Source organism: Oryzias latipes, chromosome 21 (assembly GCF_002234675.1).
Source record: "Oryzias latipes chromosome 21, ASM223467v1".
NCBI lineage: Eukaryota > Metazoa > Chordata > Actinopteri > Beloniformes > Adrianichthyidae > Oryzias > Oryzias latipes.
In genome coordinates, this window is record NC_019879.2 from 20,916,735 (window position 1) to 20,940,361 (window position 23,627).

General features: G+C 40.5%; 2 protein-coding genes across 7 annotated transcripts in view; both read right to left on the reverse strand.

The window, feature by feature from the left end:
- Positions 1-166: 166 nt before the first annotated feature.
- On the reverse strand, positions 167-15,964 carry LOC110017379 (WD repeat, SAM and U-box domain-containing protein 1). 4 transcript variants are annotated; one of them, XM_023950783.1, is made up of 11 exons: positions 15,306-15,955; positions 14,835-15,022; positions 13,624-13,707; positions 11,470-11,563; positions 11,119-11,152; positions 10,995-11,035; positions 10,529-10,635; positions 10,046-10,075; positions 6,386-6,601; positions 1,305-1,439; positions 167-564 (listed from the first exon to the last, which is right to left on the reverse strand). In XM_023950783.1, exons 1-11 carry the CDS (start codon positions 15,704-15,706, stop codon positions 413-415), a joined length of 1,482 nt encoding a protein of 493 aa, XP_023806551.1. In that variant the 5' UTR covers positions 15,707-15,955; the 3' UTR covers positions 167-412. The 4 variants fall into 4 exon arrangements, with proteins under 4 accessions (XP_023806551.1, XP_023806550.1, XP_023806552.1 ...); XM_023950782.1 differs by having other exon boundaries at positions 13,624-13,710; positions 15,306-15,953; XM_023950784.1 differs by having other exon boundaries at positions 210-564; positions 6,425-6,601; positions 13,624-13,710; positions 15,306-15,948.
- Positions 15,965-16,707: 743 nt separating this feature from the next.
- LOC101174472 (bromodomain adjacent to zinc finger domain protein 2B) overlaps positions 16,708-23,627 on the reverse strand; it is a 30,128-nt gene continuing 23,208 nt past the window's right edge. For all 3 annotated transcript variants that reach the window (XM_023950778.1, XM_023950777.1, XM_023950776.1), the window contains 13 exons: positions 21,457-21,680; positions 21,189-21,263; positions 20,928-21,111; positions 20,233-20,371; positions 19,597-20,150; positions 19,216-19,432; positions 18,992-19,135; positions 18,760-18,908; positions 17,907-18,091; positions 17,683-17,824; positions 17,385-17,602; positions 17,149-17,292; positions 16,708-17,050 (listed from right to left, as the gene is read on the reverse strand). In XM_023950778.1, coding sequence (XP_023806546.1) covers positions 16,906-17,050; positions 17,149-17,292; positions 17,385-17,602; positions 17,683-17,824; positions 17,907-18,091; positions 18,760-18,908; positions 18,992-19,135; positions 19,216-19,432; positions 19,597-20,150; positions 20,233-20,371; positions 20,928-21,111; positions 21,189-21,263; positions 21,457-21,680 — 2,520 coding nt within the window. In that variant the 3' untranslated portion in view covers positions 16,708-16,905. The remainder of the gene's footprint in view (positions 17,051-17,148; positions 17,293-17,384; positions 17,603-17,682; positions 17,825-17,906; positions 18,092-18,759; positions 18,909-18,991; positions 19,136-19,215; positions 19,433-19,596; positions 20,151-20,232; positions 20,372-20,927; positions 21,112-21,188; positions 21,264-21,456; positions 21,681-23,627) is intronic.

Below are 23,627 nucleotides of genomic sequence, written 5' to 3' on the forward strand. Positions count from 1 at the left end.
GCAACACGAGTAAAACCATGTTGGTTAGTTTGGTGGCTGCAGAATAAGTGAATCCATCTGTTTCTTTGTTTATCACAAGTTCCCTATTTTTTTTATTTGTTAAGGCAAAAATAATCTTAGAAGAGCGAAAAATCAGCTGTTTTGTAGGCAGAGTGATCATCTGATATTTCAAAGTTTTAAATAAAACTTTATTTCACACAATGTAAGTAGTTTGGATGTTAGAATTAGTGCTTTTAAAACATCTTAAACTTTGCAGCAATGTGCCTTGCATTATACATTTTTCAAAATAAAAGCAGTATTTATAAGGCCAACTGGGCCTGAAATGCTCATAATTTTATGAGATGAGACGGAGTAGCATTTTCAAGAACAACAATTGATCATTTGGTTCCCAATGGCAACGATGAGCTCTCGTCTAATGGTCTGACTTCCAGTGTGTGATTGCCATCTTCAGGGATCTGTTGGGGGTGAGGAGCGTGGTCCTGAGGGGCAGGTTTGTCATGGGACTGGTTTTGTGCTTTCCTCGGATCCAGCTCTCTATGGACTCGCGCTCATAGGAGAACCCATCTGTGGAGTAGAAGGACACGTTTTGGTTCCAGAATTCCTGTGGTGAAGCTCTGATGCCAGATCGACTCTGGTCCGACTGCGATGTGTCTCCCTTGCGTTGTGAGGGGAGTCCGTCTCATGATTGTCCCCCCTGGGAGTGGTTTGTCCAGTCACGCCCACGTCGAAAAGTTTATCTAAAACTTTGGCCCCATGCCCTCTCCTTGGGATGGTGTTAACTTGTGTTATTGCGTGGGTACATCTATATCCCCTCTGCTATCCTAGGCACTTTAACATTGGGAGTTGGGTCATCTAGACCCACTAGACAGTGCTCTGAACCTTTTTTTTCAATGATTTGTGATCTTCACTGGTGTCCATGGATTACATGAAATCTTTCCACCTTTATCCACCTTTGTCATGGTAGGGAGATCACGTCAAAGTAAGGGTGGGGTCATCTAAGATAGCACAAGAGTTATAATTTATTTTATTTTGAAAGTCTAATGTCTTATTTTGAAACCCTGACCTATTTCTTTGGCTTTTTACCGCAAAAGTGAGGTGTCGACGGACAGGAAATAGAACTCCTGCGTCAAACTCGGATTGCCTAGCGGAGGGACAGACGTCAGTCACAGACATGATGGAGGCGATGTAAATATTCAGGTTGATTTTATTTTCTTTGTCACAAAACACAGACTCACCGCAGACGGACCAGTGTGAATCAGAGGAACTGTAAGGCAGAACCCTGCAGAAAAGTCAGGTGCACCAACCTGCAGCAATGACCGGATCCTTCATCAGCTCTCTGGTGATCGGACACAGGAAGTGATCCGGGGCTTCGGAGCCGTTCTGCTCTGCCTTCAGGGCGTTGACCCTCCTCAAGAGACGACCACGAAGACCCACAGACTCTGAAAATTCACAGCTCCATTTTTTAGCCATCTGTGAATGACCATTTTTATCAGACAGTGATCCAGAGTGTTCAGAGAAACCAAAGTGAATCTGATGCTTTGCTTTGAGCCGTTCACCACTGAAAAACATAAATATCTAGTTCTTTTTCTGAAAGAGGTCATCTAAAAAGGTCAAATCCCTGCAACCAGCTGCATGCATGCTGCTGCTGACAGCAGCCTCTGGATTTATCATCAGCTGCAAATTTTGAGCGGCTGCTAAAAGAGATGGGTGACCTTTGTGGCTGCAGGTGATTAGTTATGGGGTTTTTTAGAAGGGGGGGGGGGTCGTAGTCAGGCGGTGAGAACAGATGCAGATACACTTTGCCTGCATTCTTAGTTTTTGAGGAATTTGTAAGAATAAAAGGAACTCTGTGACTCCATTCTACGTCATGGGAAAAAGTTCTCAGGTGCAGGGAAACCAAACAAGTATTCAGCTTAAAAATCTCACTTCAATCATCTTTGGGTTTATTTTAAAAGCTTTCCTAGTGGTCTTATTTATGATCATGATGTTTTTAGCCAAAATATTAAAAAACCTGTCGTTTACAAGGACAGTTTCTGCAGAGCTGCAGGAGTTCCGTAGGGGCGGGACTGTTGGCGCAGAGCAAGCACCCTCCCGCTTCCCATCATGCCTCTGTTTACACTCTCTTCTACTAGCTTACAGCCCCACACACCCCCAAGCTAATATTACCAGTGCAGCAAAGATGGTGAGCAGTATCTGATTCAGATTCCAGCTCAGACGAGGAAAACAAAGACGTACACGGATCTATTTCCTGATAGTGGATGAATCAGAATGGAGCAGAGCAGGAAGCTTGTGACTTGCGACTTGCTGACTGGAGCTCCTACATCAAAACTACAAACGTTTTCAAAACTGAACTTTTTCGTCTGCCCCTGAAGAGAGAATTTGAATAAAGAAATGCAGTTTTGAGTTGAATTTTCTTTATATTTTCCTCCGTCTTTAGCTAAATCCCACAAGAATATCTTTATCAGAGTGGGTCTTTACGTTAACTGTTTTGAATGATTTCTTAAGTCAAGTTTAGCTTTAAAATCTTTTACGAATCACTCATGAACAGTCAGATGATTCTGGAGTGCTTTTAGGGCCGACGCGTCTTTGTTTCTGGTATCATTTATTACTTGACAAATAGCCCACAGCATGATCTGTCCACTGCCGTGCTTGCCAACTGCATTCATAATTCGAAACCTCTTCTTTTTAATTTTATTTTTTTGCTAAAACAAACTTTTGCCCACTAAGTTTGGAAGGTTTTGCCTGAATATTGCATGGAACCTGCGGCCAGGTAATACCGTAGTAATTTAGCAAATAATTCCTTCTGCATGATGACTCATCTATGGGACTCATATTTGTCAACCGTAGAATAGTTCTTTGCATCCTAATTGGAAGATCTGTTTCTCCGTGATAATCTGTGCAGCTTTTATCCCTCTGTCTGAGTTTGCTCCACCACGGCTCCACTTAGTTCCCATTTCTGAATGGAATTACCGAGAAAACACAGTTAACGAGCCCATTAAAGTCTGAGCTCTAGGCAAAAGTAATCAAGAGTAGAAATCTCCTGATGTGCCCAAACTTGACGAAATGGACTCTTATTTTGTTAAAAATGTCCTCGTCTGGATTTTCTGGGACTGTCTTCTTAACAATGATTTTTCCCCCCCTAAATATTTGCATGTGGAAACAGTCTGAAACACTTCCTGCTATCAAAGACTGGGGTCATGCGTACTGATGGTATTTTGCTTGATTTATAAAGAAACAAATAAGCAGTTCGGCTTCAATTTGGAAAAAGAACATTGCCAATCCCGTTGGATGTCTTTTCATAAAACTCTGATTAAGCTCCTAACCAGCAGTTGGATAGAAGATCCACACTTGGAAGATAAGATTGCTTATGCATCTTTCATGCTAAGCAAAGTCCAGATTGATAATTTGATGCAAAGCAGAGAAATAGGAAATAAGCATTAAAAAACAATGCCCCCCCTCTACCCTCTTTATTCCAACACGCATGAATATTTCAGCGTGCAGAAATGTGATACACACTCTCTGTGCTCCCCCGTATGCAAAGAAGGAGCCCAAAAACAACAGCAGCACGCTGCACAACACAATACAACACAACACCAACCAGAGCACGGTAATGATGAGAGCTCCGCTCCATACTAAATGAAGAAAACAGGCAGACTTTGTATTGCTTTTGGTCTTACCCCCCCCCCCCCTCCTCCTATTATCACCCTCTTACCCACACACCCCCTCTCTCTAACATCCCTCTCTCTTCTTCCCTTCTTTCCTTTTCCGTCCGGTCCAATACAAATGTTTTTCAAACATGGTTGAAATTAATAAAGTTTGGCCTCAATTAAAAAAAGGGGTTTATTCAGACATACCTTTGGTTTGTCTGAAGATTAATAACCCCCTATTGTTAAAGTAAAATATGTCCAACACAAGAGGCCCTCAGCTCTCATCTGCCTGCCCAGCTGTTGGAGAGGACAAGTTAAAAAAAAAAAAGAGAGCTGGTCTGTGTATCCCGACATTTATTCTAAAACTAAAAGCGAAAACCAGAGAAAAGTTCAACAGGAAATGTCTAAGCGTGATAAAAGGGAGTTTGATCTTAACAGTGTGATATTGCTATTTTTTAAACCTAATTATTAGCTACCTTTTATTTTTAGTTTGTACTTTTGTCTCATATATAAAAATTCCTATATCACACAAAAAACCTAAAGTGAATGAATTCAGAGTTGTAATTGTCCTTTTTTTTTATATATAGGTTTAGGGTGAAATGTTTTCTGAACTTCCCTGAACTTTTTATAGTCTTTTATCTCTCTGTGGAGGAATTTTTATCTTAGGTTTGAATTGAAATGCCTCAGATTAAAGTTTGGATCTCAACTACTAATAGCCTCAGCTATTAATCATTATACCGCCACCACTGTGTCCTATTGTTGATATGATGCTTTTTCTATTACATGCTGTCCATTTTATCTCATGTTTGTATCATCAATTCAGAAAATATTTTTTTCTGTTTTCATAAATTGTCATTTAAAGAAGTCAATGTCCATTTATTTTGGTTATTTATTAGTAGTACAACTCCATTATATGTCTTTTCTTTTTTTTACTTTTCATTTTGTATACAAATTTTAGGTAAAGGTTTTTCACCCTGCTTGAAATTTTTTCGCTCTTTATCTCCTTGAGGAATTTGGGCCACTTTTCTCTGTAGAATTGTTTCACCCACAATCATAAATATATGCACATGTATACTTAAATTGAAATTCATCCAATTAAAGCTTGGATACTTCTTTTTTTTTTGGCAGGACATTTTTTATTATGACACTGCCACCACCATGTTTGATAGTTTGGTGTCAGTTTCATCCCATTTGTTGACCAAAGTTGACCTTTTATTTCCTCAGAAAATGCAGGATTTTAGGGAAGCGTCTTTGCTTTTTGTATCAGAGTAGTGGTGGAAGACTTTTTTTCTGTATTTTACATAACTATCTATCTTTTCATTTTGGTCACTCATTAGCAGTAAGAAATTCAATTTTTTCCTTTAAAATATTTTCATTTTTCCACAAACGCATGACATCACGCAGCGCTCCATTGTTGCCTTGATCCTTTTGAACTTCGTCACACCTTCCTGGAGAAGTCCAGGTCATCCTGTGCAGAAACCCTCCTCTTCTGCAGCTGCACCTCTCATGTATGCAGGCGGTGGTCGTGGATCGCCTTGATGAAAAATGCATGAACGCATTCTTGAATGCAGAAATATTTTTCTGCATTCATGCCGCCACAGCAGCACACCAGCATGATAATAGGATTATAGGTGATATTACTGCTGAGTATTCTAATAACCACACCACTTATTAGACACACTTTAGAAGGCTATATTGATCCTTTTTGGACAAAATTTGATTCAAAATAAAGAAAAATTGACTTAAATACAAGAATAGAATAAATGGCAATTTTTTTATTTGTGATCTATGTAGTTTTTAATAAAGTCTGTCTCACAATAAAGAGATGTGTGTAATCTAGAATGCCCACAACTCTAATATAAGTAAATTCCATTATATTTATGGCATTAACCCTTGTGCTATCCTATGAACCCGCCCTTACTTTGACGTGTTCTCCCTACCATGACAAAGGTGGATAAAGGTGGAAAGATTTCATGTAATCCATGAACACCAGTGAAGATCACAAATCATTGAAGAAAAAAGGTTCCAGTGGGTCTAGATGACCCAACTCCCAATGTTAAAGTGCCTAGGATAGCACAAGGGTTAAAGAGAAAGGTCTTATTACTTGGGAAATTAAATAAAATCTTTTTAAAAGAGATTTCCCTCTTGGACATTGCAGCTCAGTTGTCATGACGCCCTTCGACTTCCTCAACTTTACTGTTTGAGATTTGATCAAGTCTGGATGGATGAAATACTAACAAAGAAAAAGCTGTGATTATCTTGTAGTTTGACTGTCTTTATCTCTGTGGAAAACCCAGAGAGTGATTTAGTGTTGAGCTGGTTCTCTGTGAATCCACATCTGATTTTCTGACCACACTTTAAACTGGGATGGCCCCATCTGGACTGCAGGGCCCATCAGTGTGTTTGTGAGGTAAAGGTTGTGAGTTGATATTATACAAAGAGGTTCCTGCAGGCTCTCTTCTATAACCCTTGTGCCATCCTAGGCACTTTAACATTGGGAGTGGGGTCAGCTAGACCCACTAGACAGTGCTCTGAACCTTTTTTCTTCAATGATTTGTGATCTTCACTGGTGTCCATGGATTACATGAAATCCTCTCCACCTTTGACATGGTAGGGAGAACACGTCAATGGTCATCTTGACCACATAGGATAGCACAAGGGCTAAATCAGATGAAAAGTAGCTTAGTTTTCCTCTTTAGTCGTGTTTTAGGATCAGTGAGTAAATCCCCCACAATAACCTGGACTGGAATGAGAGCGCCTCCATTTTTCCTCCTCACCGATTCCCAGCTCCGTAACCGTTTCCTTGCTCAGCCGGCTGAGCTCCTCTCCGTCTATGTTGTTGGCTTTAAAGACGTCGACCAGCTTCTCCAGTCCTTCCTCGCACAGCCAGTTCTGCACGTCCTCCTCTGTCCAATCAGCGAGCAGCAGCCTGCAGTGAACCGGCAACTTCCTTCCTGCAAAAAGAAAAAAAAAACACACAACAGGACGGGAGTCAGTGTTGGACTATTTCACTCCAATCTCCTGGAAACAAACGGTTTCCCCTCCAGCTCCACAGAGAAGGACACATTCTTTCTGTGGCGATATAGGAGTGAAAATTACTTTCATGTGCAGCAATCCACCCACATAGAAACCCACCCACACCCATATAAATCCATCACTTCAAAGGACACGACATGAAACCACGTCCTTGTGCAATAAATCAATGATTTAAGTTATTAAAGCTGACTATGTCTCTAGAGAGAGGAGAGCTCTGCTCCCTATCAACACACCACGACCTCACCATACAGCCAAAAAAAAAAAAAAAAAAAAAAAAAGGTTGTCTCAATGAAACTGCTAGGATGAATTTCAAAAACCTTTGAATTCTCACACAAACAATTCTGGGTTTGCAGGATAAACCTGAAGCTTTCCAGTTTGTTGCTTTCAATCATGAAAATAACAGACATTTTAACCCCCTAAAGCAGGGGTCGGGAACCTTTTTGGCCAAGAGAGCCATAAATGCCACATATTTTTAAATGTAATTTCGAAAGAGCCATACAATAATGTAGTGTCCCTTCCCCACACTGAGGCACGGAGACTTAAACTCTTTTAAAGTTCTTTATTCCGGTTACTGCAGACCACAACAAACGCCGTACAATTAATTCAGCAACTCCTGAATCTCTCCCGCCGACAGGAGAGCGCTTCTCCCAACTTTATATTCCCCTGCTCCCGCTGCAGCCCTCCCATTTCCCTTATTCGGCCCATAGCTGAACCCCATTGGTCCAAACTACCTAACAACAGGCTGAGCGACAGAACTGAGGGCCAATCAGATCTCTGCTTGACGCGTTCAATGAACTCCAGAACTTTTAACGCGGCCCAACAGCCATCCAACTCAGTCCGCGACAATTTGTTTAAAACTAAATATACAAATGAATGTGTGCATTTGATTTAATTTCAACATTTTTAAAGTACAATAAGTCTGTGGATTCTTTTTAATAACATTGTTATTCTGTTGCTAATAAATGATGAGTATTTCTCGTGGTAGTTTTGCTGATGGTCTAGTCTGGTTGATACGTGGTGAGTTTCTGCTTCATGCAGGCGTTGAGACTTTAAACGTGATCGTAGGTCTGAATGTTCTGTAGATGTGACAAAGACTGATCACATGCAGACGGGGAGCCAAACACACTCACACGCTGCAGTGAGTGACGGGAAGCGGGTTTTACGTTTTTACAATCCCTGCGCGATTCACCTGCTGCCTGTCCCCACAACACCTCACCCCCCCCCCTCTGCTTTCTCCCTCACACATCCCGTCCCCGCATCTGCGCGCTCTTTCTCAGAGACGGGAGCGCGTAGTTTTACGCACGGCAATTCACAGGTTTCCAGCTGGTACAAACTCTGTGAAATAATAGATAATAGTAACTGATAGCGCTGGCGCAGATTTCTCTCTCTAAGCACTGCTACTACTGCGCGCCTCTGGCATCGCATCGCGCCCGAGAAGGACTGGTCTAATGAAAAAAAAAAAAGTATAATTAAAGATTTGTCTGCGAGCCACATGTGACCATCAAAAGAGCCATATATGGCTCGCGAGCCATAGGTTCCCGACCCCTGCCCTAAAGCATGTAAACTGATGCTTTATTTCTTTAGGATTGTAAACATGAGTTGTTGTTTTTTTGTTACATTTAAGCTGTTTGCTAAAAACTCTAAACAGAGGAGTATAGGACCCCCTAACGCCTCCACGCATAGCGGCGCCCCCTCCTGACAAATGCTTCTGTGCTGCCCAAGAGCACAAACCCTGTCGTCATGTATGCAAATAAAACCATTGCATCATTTCTTTCTTCTTAGGTTCCAGCTTTAAAGGATCGGGACACGAAAACCGTGTATTTGTTCAGCCAACTGGAAAAAAAAAACAAAAAAACACAGTGAATCAGACAAACCCAACAATGAAGTGATTCATCTCCAGCACTTTGGAGCCAAATCACGATTTCATTGTGAGCCTTGTTGATCCAAAAACTGTAAAAACACGTCATGTTTTGGGACTTGCTGCTTCTTTTCCAGAAAATAATTGGATCTCCATTATCCCACGTCTGTAAATCCCAAAAGAAGGACTAATGCATTTTAATCTGAGGGTTAAAGTAGTCAGACAAAACCCAGTAATTACTTCTGTCTGCAGCTTTGACTACAGGTTTACTAAACACCTCATGTTCTGTGCTAAAATGTGACACCACGTTGTGTCACCTTTAATAAAAAAGGATTTTTATTAAAAAATGATTTAAAAAGGGGCTGACCCTTATTAAAAAACATGTTTCAGTCACTGATCTGATCTGCAGCAATGTTATGGCTGCACCGAAATGATCAGAAATCAGATCTTTCTAATGTTTTTAATTCAAATTGTGTAAATACCAAAGCTTTAATTGAATAAAAGGCTTCACATGTAATGCATTTATATGACAGGACAGATGTTTTAGAATCATTTTTCACAATTCCCACCACATTTTACAATTCCCTCCATGCGCTCAGATGGTGAGTTTCTGTTTCTACATGAAGATGATGACCGAAAACATAAATTCAAACTATTCAAGACGAACCTGGTGACTAAAGATGAACATGGTAAACATAAAAACATGGAGTGATCAGCACAGTGGAAGAAGGCAACCAACACGTACGGCAACATCTTTCAAAAGAACATTTTATTTCTATTGAAGAATAAAAGGTGCAACTGTGATCAGCTGTTGTTGTGAAAGGTGGCAACTTCCAAATAAAGGTTTACGGGACATTTTGGTTTACACATTGATTCCAGGATTTTCTTTTGTAAATCTACTCTGTTATTTATGCTAACGTTTCTTATAAAAAAAGCAACAAGATTTTTTCCTAAAACTTTACTTTTAAAAATGTTCCTAACTAAATTTAATCAGGAGTGAATGTGACGAAGAGTTTGATTCAGTTCAACAAAGAATCTTTTGGTTCATTTAGCTGAAAGTTGCGAAACAGGAGGAAGATGTTTGGGAATGGATGACAGAGCATAAGGGATGGCAAGGTCAAATGAAATACTGCCGCTATTCAGAAACTATGTCCAAGAAAAAGACAGTTTTTAAAATTTGGTCTAAAAATTGCATCATCATAAATTAAATATAGATAAGCTCAAAAGATAATGGGAGTGGGACTTTAATAAAAAAATGTTGTTTTTTGTTGTATCTTCCTATTTGGGTTATTGGGGGGGGGATATTAGAATAAACTAATATTTCTAAAAATCTATTATACTGAATGTAATTCAAAGAACATCTGTCAAGAAAAACTTCCATAAACTTCCATTACAAACGAAGAGGGTAAAAAAAAAAAAAACATCCCAACCCAAGAAAAGAATGACCCCTCCCTCCTGCATGGCAGGCTTTGTGAGGGCAGAACACAGAGATGCAGTAATTTACCTTGACATGACGCCTGCTGCGCCTCAGCCTCTGCAGAAAAACACACAGAGAGGGAAGTTAGATGTGTGAGGAGAAAACAGCATTAAGAGTGAAGGCGGCAGGAAAGAGTCATAAACAAAAGGCAGCCGAACGCGGTTCATGCTCATCCGTACGACTGATGGTGGAAGCAGGAGCTGCACGGGTGACGCCTTTGAGGCCTCCAGATGTCTGTGGATGCGTCTCTCCATAACAACAGGAGTTTTCTTCATGTGAAGCAGGAACGTCGTTTTGCTTCCCCAAAAACTGTTCGGAGTTTATGTGAGGAGTTCTCTTGGCTGCACTGATCATCATTAATCGTAAATCTTCATGGATGCACTCCAAGTACACGGGGCTTATCGAGGTTCTTAAGACCTTTTTGGGACATTTTGATTTGCTCCAAAAAACTTTATTTAGACCACTGTCAGAGACAGTGCATATTTCTGAAGGTCTCTTGTTTGTATTTACCTGTTTCTCCGAGTTCTCCCCCCATTCTCCACACATTCACACTTCTGTCCATGGAGCCAGTGGCAATCACGGCCTGGTGAGGAGACACAGCCACAGCTGTCACGTATCTGCAGGCGGGAGGAGGAGGAAGAGGAGTGTGAAGGGTGTGTGAGAAAAAGAAGCTGGCAGAGAAAGATCCTTTTAAGTCAGCTCCCCCCAAAAATATTTATTTATAAAGAAAAAAATCTAAGATTGTCTCAAAATCGTGTCATGCACTTCAAAGCACTCTGCTGGTTTTTACCTGTGGTGCCGCATCAGTGACGGTGCAGAAACAAGAATATACTGTTGCATCACTGCACCCAGTGCTTCAGGGAAAAACTAATCAAGCAAAAATCACACATTTTGATCGGAAACACTGGGCCTCCTGTGCCGCTGTGCGTCTGACGGCTGCAGAGATTGCATCACAGCAGGTGAGGAGGTAATTTACCTGTCGTGTTGTTTTAAAGTGTGAAGCAGGGTTCCCAGGTTCTGTAAATAAAAGTACAAACAGACAGACACTTTTTGAAGATCTATAGTCTAGAAAAGTCTTTTTAGACAACAATATAACTTACTGCATTGTATATTGTCACAGATTTGTCCACGGAGCTGAGAAGAGAGTAGAGAGTAATTTTCAGAATGTATGGTATGAAAAAAACATTTTTGTCAGAATTTCGAGGATTGTATATTTATATTTTAATATTATCACTTTATTTGAGCAAGAAGCAGATGGACAATACAGAAAAATATGTATATATGTATAAAACACATATTTTTAGTGTTTACAGTGAAAAGAAGTGAAAGAACAAACACAAAACTGAACAATCATGAGGATCAATATTCAGTTACCTGCCTGGGATGTCTTCATTCGTTCTGCTCAGAAAACATTGCAGATGTGATGTCTGCTCATTTGTTCAGCTTCTTACCCAGAGACGAGCAGCTCTCCATCCGGAGAGAAAGCACAGGACAGGACGGGAGCCGACTGAGCAGCGAGAGAATGAAGCAGCTTCATCGTCCAGGCTGAATGAAAACACACACACGCAAAGAGTGACATACACCTAGAGTGACAAGTTTACTAGAAAACAACTGTTTTGGCCGGACATGTTCATGCTAAACATTGTGAGAAACACATTTGATTGTTCTTACTTCTATTTCCTCTGCATTTGTTCCTTGAAACTGAGTGAGCTGAGCGAAAGACACCTGCTGGAGGTCTGATGAGCTGTCCAACCACGCCCCCAGTGACATCATCCATCAATGTCTCACATTACGAATCCTTCTGGCCCTGACCTACACCAGTGTGGACGTACAGTGCCTTGCAAAAGTCTTCGGCCCCCTTAAACTTTTTAACCTTTTGCCACATTTCAGGCTTTAAACATAAAGATAGAAAATTGCATTTTATTGCACAGTTTATTTAAATCCAATAAACTTCATTTCACTTCTCAAATATCACTGTGTTCATCTGCTACATGATATATTTAACTGAAATTGATGATCCAAACAACCAATGATTTATGAAATAAAATCTTGAAAACTATCAGGGGGGCCCAAACTTTCTCACACCACTGTGTGTCTCTATCAGTTTTGCACATCGAGAGACTGAAACTTTTGCCCATTCCTCCTAGAAATAGTATTATTACTAGAAAAAATTAACACATAATTGAAATTATCATCCATTCCAAAGAGGAAAAAAGAATTTTACTGAATTATCTTTAAAAAAGAAAAACATCTAAAACTTCTTTTTTTTTTTTTAGTTATAACAAGCTAGATCAGGGGTCTGCAACCAAAAAATAAAATAAAATAGTTATTTGGTTTAGTTTTTCACTGACCAAAACCCAGCGAAAGCAGCAAAATCCCACTTTTACAAATTCCCACCGTTTAAAAAGATACACTATGTTTTTGTGGCCATAAAGCCATTGATTTATAAAATGATAGTTGAATTCATTTGATAAATAAATATAGCAATAAATGTAATGTGTTTTTCTATATACAGTATTTTGCCTTTTTTTCTTACATTTTTAGCACATCAAATACCTTTCAAAATAAAATACAAAGTATTGGTGCTAAAAGGAGAAAAACAATACGGAAATATGATGTAAAATCTAGTAGAAGTACAAAAACGCATAGCTTGTGACTGTGACAGAATCTCAAACCCTCCTTTCAATAAAATGACTGGTTATTTATTAAATGCAAAAGGACACTGAATGTAAAGACAAATCATTAAAGCCGTTAATGAACAGGTTTTGTTGTGAAGCTACATTAGGTTCAAAAGTGTTTTCATATGACCCTAAACTGCAGGATCTAGGTGAATGGATGAATGAAAGGAAGCTCCTCACACTTTAGAGACGTTCCTTTTTTAGTTTTTTATATAAATGTATTGAACTGAGGAGCATAAACGGGAATCAATGATGGACTGTTAATTGAATTATACAACCTTGACCCACAAGGCTTCCAGCCAGACTAGAGTAAGAAAACATTATTTGTTGACAGAGATATATATATATATATAGAGAGAGAGAGAGAGAGAGAGTGAGCTTTCACGCACATAAAGCACATGCTGGAAAAATGTTCCACATTGACTGCAACTCCACAAACCAAAGTACAACCCTGAACACCTCAGACGTAAACCTGAGTAAAGTAAAAATAAGGGGTTTTGAAGCATGTCAGCCTCTTGTCGGGCGGGTCATGATGAATCCATATTTGAGGGAGGCAGACCTGTTTCAGGATCTTTGTCACAAAGAACTGAAATGATGACAGACATTGTTCGGTGTTCCTCAACAAGCAGCTCAGAGAAAAAGAGAAATGATTACCATGAGCTGGGGTCATCATGTGGGACACATCAAGCCCTCCTGAAAGAAGGCTGTTCCCATGGCAACGCATCTTAGAAACTAACACCATGACGTGTCCATGTACATTACAGAAATATCTGTGACCGGGTTACACAACCTGTGAAATCTGCCTGTCCGGCTGGCTGTGTGCACACGTGCATACGTGCACACGTGCACAAACACCAGGTTTCCACCAAAGCATTTAATCCACAAGTCGGCCCGATTCAATAAATGATGATAAGTGGGGGGACCTACCGTCTCTTTCATCCTGAGCAACAATCCAGATTTTCAGGCGGCTGTCCTGTCCACAGGACGCCAGTCGAAACTCCAAAGCGCATTCTTCTGCAGAACAACACAACACTTCACTCGCCACACGAGAACACAAGGAAGACAACCATCTGCCACCTCCCCAAGTTTCTAAAACATGACAAACACATTTATTTATTACATATTTTTCTCATGTTAAGAATACGTTAGGGTGCATTTGACAGAAACATGCAAACATCTGGAGGCCATAATGTTGAGCTCTCTTAGTTTTTGCTTCAGAAGGAATTTTGAAATTTCGTTAGGTCATAGATTCTCTTGTTTCTTTTTTTTGTCTTGTTTTTAACATTAAAGTATTGAAATTTTTAAACTTTGTTTTAATCAAAAGTTATTTAAAAACAAAAACAATCCAGTTTTATATAGAAATTTGACAAATAGGTGGTGATGGAATGAAATAAACATCTTGGTTGTGAAACACAAACTTAATATTATAAAAAAAAGCAGAATAAAGAGGTTTTAAGCAATTATTTGTCTTAAAAGACAAAGAATCCGTCTCCAGATCTTGCAAATTAACATGTAAGGAAGCTCTTTACAGCAAGTCATATGGCAACGTTACGATCTTTTAGATAGGATCTAATAAAAATCAGTTTAAAAAAAAGACATTTACAACACTCAAACATTTTAAGTCCCACTCCGATCATCTTTTGATCCCTTTTCAAAGCCCAAATCCTGAAACCTGTGTCATCTTCTAGGACATAGTTTCTGCAAGACTTCATCAGAAAATACGCCTTTAAGCTATGGGCGGGACTGTTGGTGCAGAGTGATCCTGCCCGCAATTGCCCTCATCCCCTCGTCATCTGCTCTGACCAGATCCGGTCACGTCATGGAATGTCCACCTATCACACATTTCTAATATTTTTATTGGTTAGTGACGACACCTCAGCCACAACTGGGGCCTGATAAGCCTTGCTGTTTATGTCTGTCAAGGGGAAGGGCTCCAGAAACCAGTTAACAACATAACATTTAGGCTGAATGGCCTAAAAGTAGAAAAAAATCCTAATCTAATTGATATTTTATTTATTAACTTTTTATTTTCACCTTCTTGAGATTAGACATTTAAATGTCATTGCCTCAGGCAAATAAAACTAATGTTTGCTACTTTTTGTATTTGCACAACAAGGGGAAGTATTTCTGAAACCCACCAATAGTGAACTGGGGTGCAAAGGTGCAGCAGGTCACTCCCAGGTCATGGGCGTCCTTCTGAGAGTTCAGCAGACTGGCCTGCAGATCCCAGAGCTTCAGGTCTCCGTTGGTGCAGCCGCTCACAAACATCTGCCCACAGGGGGAGAAGCAGCAGGCCACAACACTGGCCTCACTCACCGCACTGCAACTGGACACAGATTACATTCAATTAGACTAGGGGGGTGCTCTCAAAGTCTCAATGTTTCCAAAAGTGGCTCACAGCTGACTGATGAAGACTGTAATAAAAACATAAGGATCTGATTAAAGGTTGGGTGGTTTTCCTGCAGGTCATCAGCTCCATCTGCTGATGATGGAGGAGGATGTGAAGCCGAAGCAACAAGTGAAAATTTGATTTTTATTTAAATATATTTTTTACTGTAAATGTACAGAGGTTTATTTATCTATTTGTTTATTTAAACTTTGCCCCTCACCTGAGCAGCTTCCTGGACCGGAAGTCCCACTGCGCCACGGTGCCGTCACAGGCCCCGGCCAGCATCCGGGAGGAGTCCGGCGACAGGGCGCACACCCGGAGCGGGCTGCGGCTCGGATGCTCCAGCGTGGCCAGCAGCTCGCCCGTGTCCGCGCTCCACAGCAGCGCGAGGCCGTCCGTGGAGCAGCTGAGCAGGTACCCGCCGCAGGAGCTGAAGCAGCAGCAGTGAACCCCGTAGCCGTGCGCCGTCAGCGGGGAGAACGGCAGCTCCGTGAAGCCGGTGGAGGCGCTGTAGACGCGGAGGCTCTTGTCTCCGGAGCCCGTCGCCAGCAGGGACGGGGAGAACGAGCAGCACCGGACCTCGTCCGTGTGGTCCCGCAGGGTGTGGAGGAGAGACACCATGACGAAGCGCAGACCCACTGCTTGAAATGCACTGTTTACTTCCTGCCTTCATAAGGCCTGTTATCTGTCACGTGACCCCGTTACTGCCCTTAATGTGGACTTTGATCATGTTTCCACTGAGTTATGTTCAATTATCAATTACACAGAAAAGCTAAGCCTGGGCTCTAATAACAATGATAAATAAATGTTAAATATATTTTTGAATGATTTTTTTTAAAGAGAATTTATTATATTTTAATGCACAAATGAACTATTTAGCTTAAATGCTTAGTTTTGCAAAACGGGTTTTCCCCTAACTAGACTAAGCAAAAAATGATAATATAGAAATTAAAAAAATAATTTTAGAGTATTGTTGGTTCAAAATCTATTTATAGATAAAATACCCCCCCCCCCATATATATATATATATATGTGTGTATATATATAGATGTCTTTGTTTTTTTCTCTCGTTTTTTTCCCCTCAGGTACTACTTTACATGTCAATTTGATTGCTCCTTTCGTCATTCTGTAGGTATTCCTGCTTAGAAAAAGCTTTTAAATGTTATTCTCTTATGTTTGTTTTTTTTCTAATGCTGAAATGGGACTAATTAGCTTTATATATATATATATTTTAAGTAAAACTCTGACTTCTGGTTTCCCAAATGTAAATCACATCCGGATCAGATGTGTTCTGTGAAAACCCCAGAACCAGCTGATCAACAGGAATGCAGCAGCAGCTCTTTAGGATGAGGGTTGGAGATCACTACTGTAGAAGTGATGAGCATCACCTTACACTCTCACACTGGAGCTCATAAGTGAGTTGTTTATAGCATTGGAATTTACAATGATGCAGTTACACAGACGCATAGATAAGAAGACTGATCCTTCTGGAAAGTATGAGTCAAAAGGCTGTTCTTTTGACTTTAGTCCAAAACAGTCAAACTTTACTAATGTACTAGTTTCTTCTTTTTTTTTCCGGGAAAGACAGAGTTAAGAATTTAGTTGCACAAACTACACAGTTACCATTTTTGTAATGACATTTTTATTCCCAAGGAAAGCAATCAAAAACCGTTTGAACATAAATATCGAGACAGAAGGAAGACCTTTCCTCTGCTCATCTTTTATTAGTAACAAATCTAACAATTTAAATTAAAAAAAGAAAACTTTCTTTAGCACCACAGAAAAGTCTGATCGTATTAACAAGTCCACACTGGAGTCATTCATTTTTTTAACTGTAGAAGTTCTTCAAAAAACCTCCTCATGTTGTGGCCAGCCCGTCCAATTTCAGAGTCGTCCTCGTTAAATTTTTCACAGTTATCAAAGACCAGGTTGACGTCAGCCATGAAAGTCTCCAGATCAAAGTACCTGAAATAGATAAAGAGCGTTTTAAACAGACTGCCGGCCTTTACGTGAGAAAAAAAAAAAGCTCTGAATGGAACAGAAACTCTGACAGGAACACCTACAGGTTGTTGTTGAGCTTCTTCTTGATGGTGGAGAAGTCCATGGGTTTCTTGATGACTTTCCTGTATCCTAGGATGACTTTATGGTTGACCGGTGTGAGAAAAGGCCATGCATCTTTATGAGCCTCCAGCTCAGCTAGGAGCACTCTGGAAGGAGTAAAAAGAGGGCGAATAGCTAGGCAAAAAGATTCCATTTTTAAGAATTAAAGGTAGAACTCAGACATTTCTGCTGCACACACCTGCACACTGCCAGCTGGCTGTTGTCATCCTTTGATATTTGGGCTTTTTTGGTACAGGAAGCAGGATTGAAGTCTGTTCCAGTTCTATTTTGCCCACTTCTGCTGCTGGCAGCCTCCATGTTGAGCCATGCAGGCGCAGCAAGCTGGCAGCTTTGTTTCAGTCCTCCTCCAGCTGTTTGACTCTGCAGATCTCTACGCTGTGAAGCTCTGCTTTTTTCCTGAATGAAATTACATTTTCTTTTGTCAGAGATAAAAGCGTTCCGTCAATCATTCTGCAAAGACGTAAAGTGGAACTCACCGCTCTCTGGACGGCTTGCTCCCAAACGACGGACTTCTGCAGATGTTGAATGCAGAGTGAGAGCTGGGCTGAGGCGCGGACTTGCCTGAGAGCTTTGTGCCACAGTCTGCTCTCAGAACCAGCTGCTGCTGCTGCTGCATGGCTGTAAAGACAAGGAAGCAGAACGCCTTTTTTCAGTTAAACAACCCTGACATGAATACGGGGAGAAAGAAGATCTCAGGTACTTTATGTTCCTCTCCAGCTCCTCCAGCCTGGCGACAGCTGTTTCAAGAGGATTGTCGGCCTGTCCCGTTACAGAGTCAGGAGCGTCCTCCTGGCTGGTTTCTTTCCGTCTCCTGATCTCCAAAGATGAGGTTTTGTTTTCACGATAGCCTTGACACATCCGGTCTGCCACGGGGGACGTCCCATCCTGAGGAGGACGGCAGGGACACCAACTAATGACTTGATGATGTCATATATAAAATTCATAACTTGAGATCAAAATCTACGGTGGCCCTGAAGTGCCATTCACACTAACATTTAAAAGATTACAACATTTAGAAAAGCAAAAAACATAAAAAATATTTAAAAAAATAAAATCATTACATTTTAGAAATCAAAACAAAATTTCAAAAATGTGAACAAAATAAAAATGAAACGTTTCGGAAAATAAAATTATTTCCCAGAACTCAAACTGAATACTTGTCTGCATACTTATAAAAGTTTGATGAGCATATCCAGTGTTGCTTCGTGCCAAATAACTTTCAGTTGAAATGATGGACAAACATCTTCATCCAATCAGAGATTTCCCATAATACATACCTTTACCGGTTTCTTATTGCGTTTTATTTTTTTTAACAATTTCTTTTAAATGATGGAAATGAATGTTGTTTTCCAAAACGTGTCATTTTTAAGGAATTGTTTTGGTTTTCTGGAATTTTGCTTCAATTTCTACAAATGTAATGTTTTGTTTTGTTAAGTTTTTTAAATTGTCATTGTGATTTTAAATGTGTTTTTGCGTCCATTGATTTATTGGTGAGATTTCTACTTCAGGGACACCATAAAAAAAAACAAACGGTAAATATGATTCATCTGAACCTGCAGGTCAGCAGACAGGACTCTTCTCTCCAGAGCTTGGACCTGTTGCAGTAGAGAGACGTCCACCTCTTTGGCCTTCTGCTCCACACTCCAGTTTTCTATTATCCTCCTGTAGGAGTCAGACTTTCCGGGCGCCACACTTTCAAGTCCTGACCCAAAAAACACTTTTTAATCACTTTTTATTCATAATTTTTTAGACAGTTATTGATATCCCCGACTGTAAAAAACCCACCTGTGGTGTTGAGACACAGCCGGCTCAGATGCTCCTTGTGTTTTAGGATCTGTTTTTGCAGGTTCCTTTCCCTGATGCCACGGCTATGGAGGCTCTTCAGCAGACCCTCCAAGTCTGACACTTTCCACCATCCATGCAGCATCTCTGCCAGAACACACAGATCAAAACAGCTGTGCTTTAAAAACCATTTTTCTAAAAAGTAGGCATTCGTGTTTTCATCTCACCCCCTGTGATAGGCTGAGGACAGGGGTGGTCCCGCCCCCCTGTGGCCTGCTCCTCCGGCTGGTTTCTGTGAAGCTCTGGGTTGATGGTTTGGTCTCCATCAACCTCTACGGGCGGGGAGGGCAGAGAAGTGCCAGAGCAGGACAGGCTGGGACTCGCTGTCAAACTGAACTCATCAGACAGTGTCATTCCCCCGTGATGAATGTCAGACTTGACTTGCTGGGAGGAGTAAGACACACATTTCGTATTATAATCAGTTTGATTTCACGCCATATTGAAAACATTGACTACAAGATATTCTTTAAGAATAAAGTTTCTCATGCAAGAGTCCTAAAATCAAATAAGCAGCCGAAAGAAGGATCAAGTTCTTGATGTGCACCAACCTGAGGCCCGGGGGATTTGACGTTATTGATTGCAGATCTGGTGTCTGCCGCTGAGGGGGAAGCAAAAGGGAAGACTGTGGTCCTGATGGCTTCTGGAGAGGAAGAGGCTGATGAATAGGAGTCAGACGTCATCGAGGAGGCATCACACGGAGAGCGAGGCAGGAGGCTAAACCACCCGCCGCTTGTATCAGTCGATACTTTGGACGGCTGGTCGTTAGGAAGGATGGATGGAGGGCTATGGTTCATCCAGTTAAAGTTCTGCAGCTGTGGAGGGCTGAGCAGAGGCGGCTCATCCATCTGGGAGGTGGGATTTGAAGGAGCTTCAGGAGAATGACTGCTTTGACCACTGGCATCCTGATCTTGATCGCTTTTGGCTTCAAGTTTGGATGGGAATTTTTCTGGTTTTTGGAGAAAAACGTCTTTGTTCCTAAACTCTGACTTTTGTCTGTAAATATCTGAAGTGAGATCTAGAATGAAGGGCTCATCCTTCACTCCGATAGTCTCTGGTTGAGCGTCGGTTTGGATCCCTCCTTTCTTGTCTGCCTCCTCGTAGTCTGAAAGCAAAAGAATTGCAGCATCTTTAGAGCAGAACAAAAAAAGCCTCGTCTCTGCATCCGTTTTGGTTTGTTCCCTCACCGTTTCCAATCCCCTCGACAAAAATGCCGCCACACTGCGGAAGGATCCAGTAGCGTCTTTTGTATCGGTCCTGGCCAATCATTGTTGAATGCAGCGAGTGAGACGAGTCGAACAACTTCTGTCTTATTTCCCTCTGAAGCTACAAACGGGACAGAAAATGATCCTTAAAGACCCACTCCAATCATCTTTTGATCTAAAGTAAAAGCGTTCCCAGTGGTCTTTTAATAATGATTATGCCGTTTTTAGCCAAAACTTTAAAGAGCTGTCATTTTTTAGCGCCGGTACATAGTTCCTGCAGAGCGGCAGTTGTTCATTAGAATTTCTCTTCAAATAAGCTTTTGTTAAACAGGATTTTTGATCTGTTCCTCAATGTACAGCAATTTGAATAAAGTAATGCTAAGAAATGCAATTTTTAGGTTTCATTTTCTTTATAATTTTATACATTGTGAAAAAAGCCACAAGAACATATTAAAAACACCCAAAAAACACAACTTTTCCTTGCAGTGGGTCTTTAACTAAATCAAGTCGTGTAATTTAGATGCAGGTATTTCTCTCAGTTTGTTTCTCTCCATTTCCTCCACAGCGTCTAACAGAAAAAAATTGCTGGGATTCCAGTGGATCAGCTGCCAGCTAACCAACAAATCCCAGATTTTCTAACTTAATTTGTCCACATTTCTGTCTTTCTCTTCATTTACCTCTGACACCATTTCTTCATTGTCCCCTTGGTCTTCACTGTCATCGCCCTCGTCCTCTTCTTCTTCACTGTCATCTTCTATTTTGTTCCCTTTGGTTTTGACTGAGCGGTTGGGAGCGGCGTGGCTTTGCTCTCCTGCACTGCTGGACTTTATTCCTGTGGTCTTAGCGTCGCTGTTTCTCAGTCTGTGGAGGCAAGACGGAGTAGAGCTGGTAGTTCTTCATTCAAATAAGAAGTACAAGATCTCCTGATTTTGACTCACTTGCGAAGCTTTTCCTCGACGGTCCACTTTTCCTTCCTCAGATTGGCTATGAAATCCATTTTTTTGTGGATCTCACTGACAACATCGCACACATCAGAGATGAGTTTCAATGAGAGTAGTTGACTTTACATGAAATTCAGCTCACTATAAAAGATAATCCAGGCAGCAGAGGAAGGTCACAGGATCTTTAACTTTCATTTTTAGCCAAGAGGATCTGTGAGCCTAAAAGGCAGACAGAATGAGTTTCTGTAGATGTGAGGACCCTCACCATATCACTGCCTTACTGCAGCAGAGCTCGTTGACCAGGAACGCCAGCATGAAGGCTTTCTGTGGGGGAGTGTGAGCCTGAAAGGCCCTGGTCTTCAGGCTGTCAGCCAGCACTGCCACATGGGTCTGATCCGAGTGGCTCTCCATGAAGATCTGCAGGATCTCGGACGCATTGTCTTTGTCGATCTCAACATCAGACAGATGTTCTCCCAGTATGGTTTTGCACTTAAGAAAAACGGAACGAGAAATGAAATGAGAACATTGCCTAAAACAACTAAAAAGCTCTGCTCTGTTTGTACTGTGAGCTTCCTCTGGGCAGGAAGTCAATCAGACAGAAATGTATTTTCAAGGGTTCTGTTCCCTCCTAACGGGACTTTAGAGACCCAGAGGTGAAAATCACTGTCACACATCCTCACTGATAACAGTTCTGTTATTTGAACATTCTTCCTCTAAGCAAGCCTCCATCTAAAACTCTGATTATCCACAAACACTTGAGAATGAAGGAAATAAAGAAGTGGAACCCCACAGATTTGTAAACAAAACATCCCACGCTTCAACGATAGATAAAATTATAAAATGTCGATCAATTCAAAGAAAAAATAGTGGATTTTAATAATGATAATTAGGTTTTACATTTTTATGACCCGTAGCAGTCCTGAACTGCAAGGAACGAATTGTTTTAGCAGATATTCTTTCTTGCTGCAAAATTTGACCCCCACCACACACTTTAAAACCTCACCAAAATTTGCCCACGGTGAGAATGAACCATAGTGACACCCCCCACTTTCCAAAAAAACATTTTTTTAATAGATGGCACCACGGCGGGAGAAAATATCTAGGGGGAATTGGACTTGAAATATCAGATTTGGCAACTATACATTAGGACTTAAACACTGTCCATATAACCTAACCTGACAGAATCAAATTTAAAAGGATTTATGCTAGAGGAACAAGCAAACATATGTTTTCTATTCAACTGTAATTGTCACTTTAAAAAGTTATAATAAATAAATGAATGTGTTATTTAACATTAAGGAGTAGTTATGTTTATTTTTCATTACATTTACCGGTAGTTACATGTTTGAGGACAGCCACTATGCTGATGTGGCCCTGGGTGAAAATGAGTTTGACACGCCTGGATTATGGGATGGCTGCAGGACATACAGCTTGGTGGCCATTTGGCGGCAAAGTATGAAGATTGGTGATTTTCACATTTTCCTACAGTGTGGGGGGAAATAAAACCTTTGTTTGAACAAATGTCACAAAATTAAAATTTCACACACAAGCCACTAAAGTCAAATCTACAACCACAACAGTGTTTAGTTAACCTTTGACCTTGGGAAGAAGGCACCATCTTGAATCTTCAAAAAAAAAAGATCACCTTTTGTGCCAGCAACACATTTAAATTCCTCTTAAGGATTTCAATCAATTGCTTTTTTACTTTTTAAACATCATTGGGAAGCTACTTTGGATAAAGTGTTGAGTTTTAAGTTTATAGATCTTAAGTTTATAGATCTTACGGCGTTAGAGTGACGAGCTCACAAAAGTGCCATTTCTCTGTTGCTCATATTTTTTACTTAAATATTGTGGAAATGTAAAACATCCTTGGGTCAAGCTGAATGAAACAACATGACATATGTTATAAACCTTTTTGGAATGTGGGCGGGGTTAAAAATGCCAAGGAAATCCAAAAACTTACTTTTTTTTATTCAATTTCAATTCAATTTTCTGTATTTCAAACACAAATGAAAATTTTAAACAATTTTCACAATTAATCAAAATAAGACAGACCTGTCCGTCATCACCACGGCACCAAAACATAGGATGGTTTCTGCAGAAAAGCTGCCATTTTAAAAATAAAAGTGTTTTTGTTTTAAGGATTTACAATGATGACCGGAGAGCGGCTGTTGTTACATCGTTGTTGTAAAAGTCTGCTGCTGAATAAAGTTTTAGCATTTCTTATTGAAGGACAACACAATAGGGTTTTTTTTCTCCTAGTTGTATTTTATAGCCTTTTGTCATTTATGCTGTTTTTGTTTTTTTTGACTTTTTATCTTAATTTGCTCATTTGTCAATTTTCTTTTTGAAAAAAAGATTATTCATTCCCTTTGATAGTGACTCATTGAATATGACATTCATTTGACAAACATAAGCAATTTCTGAGCATTTTTT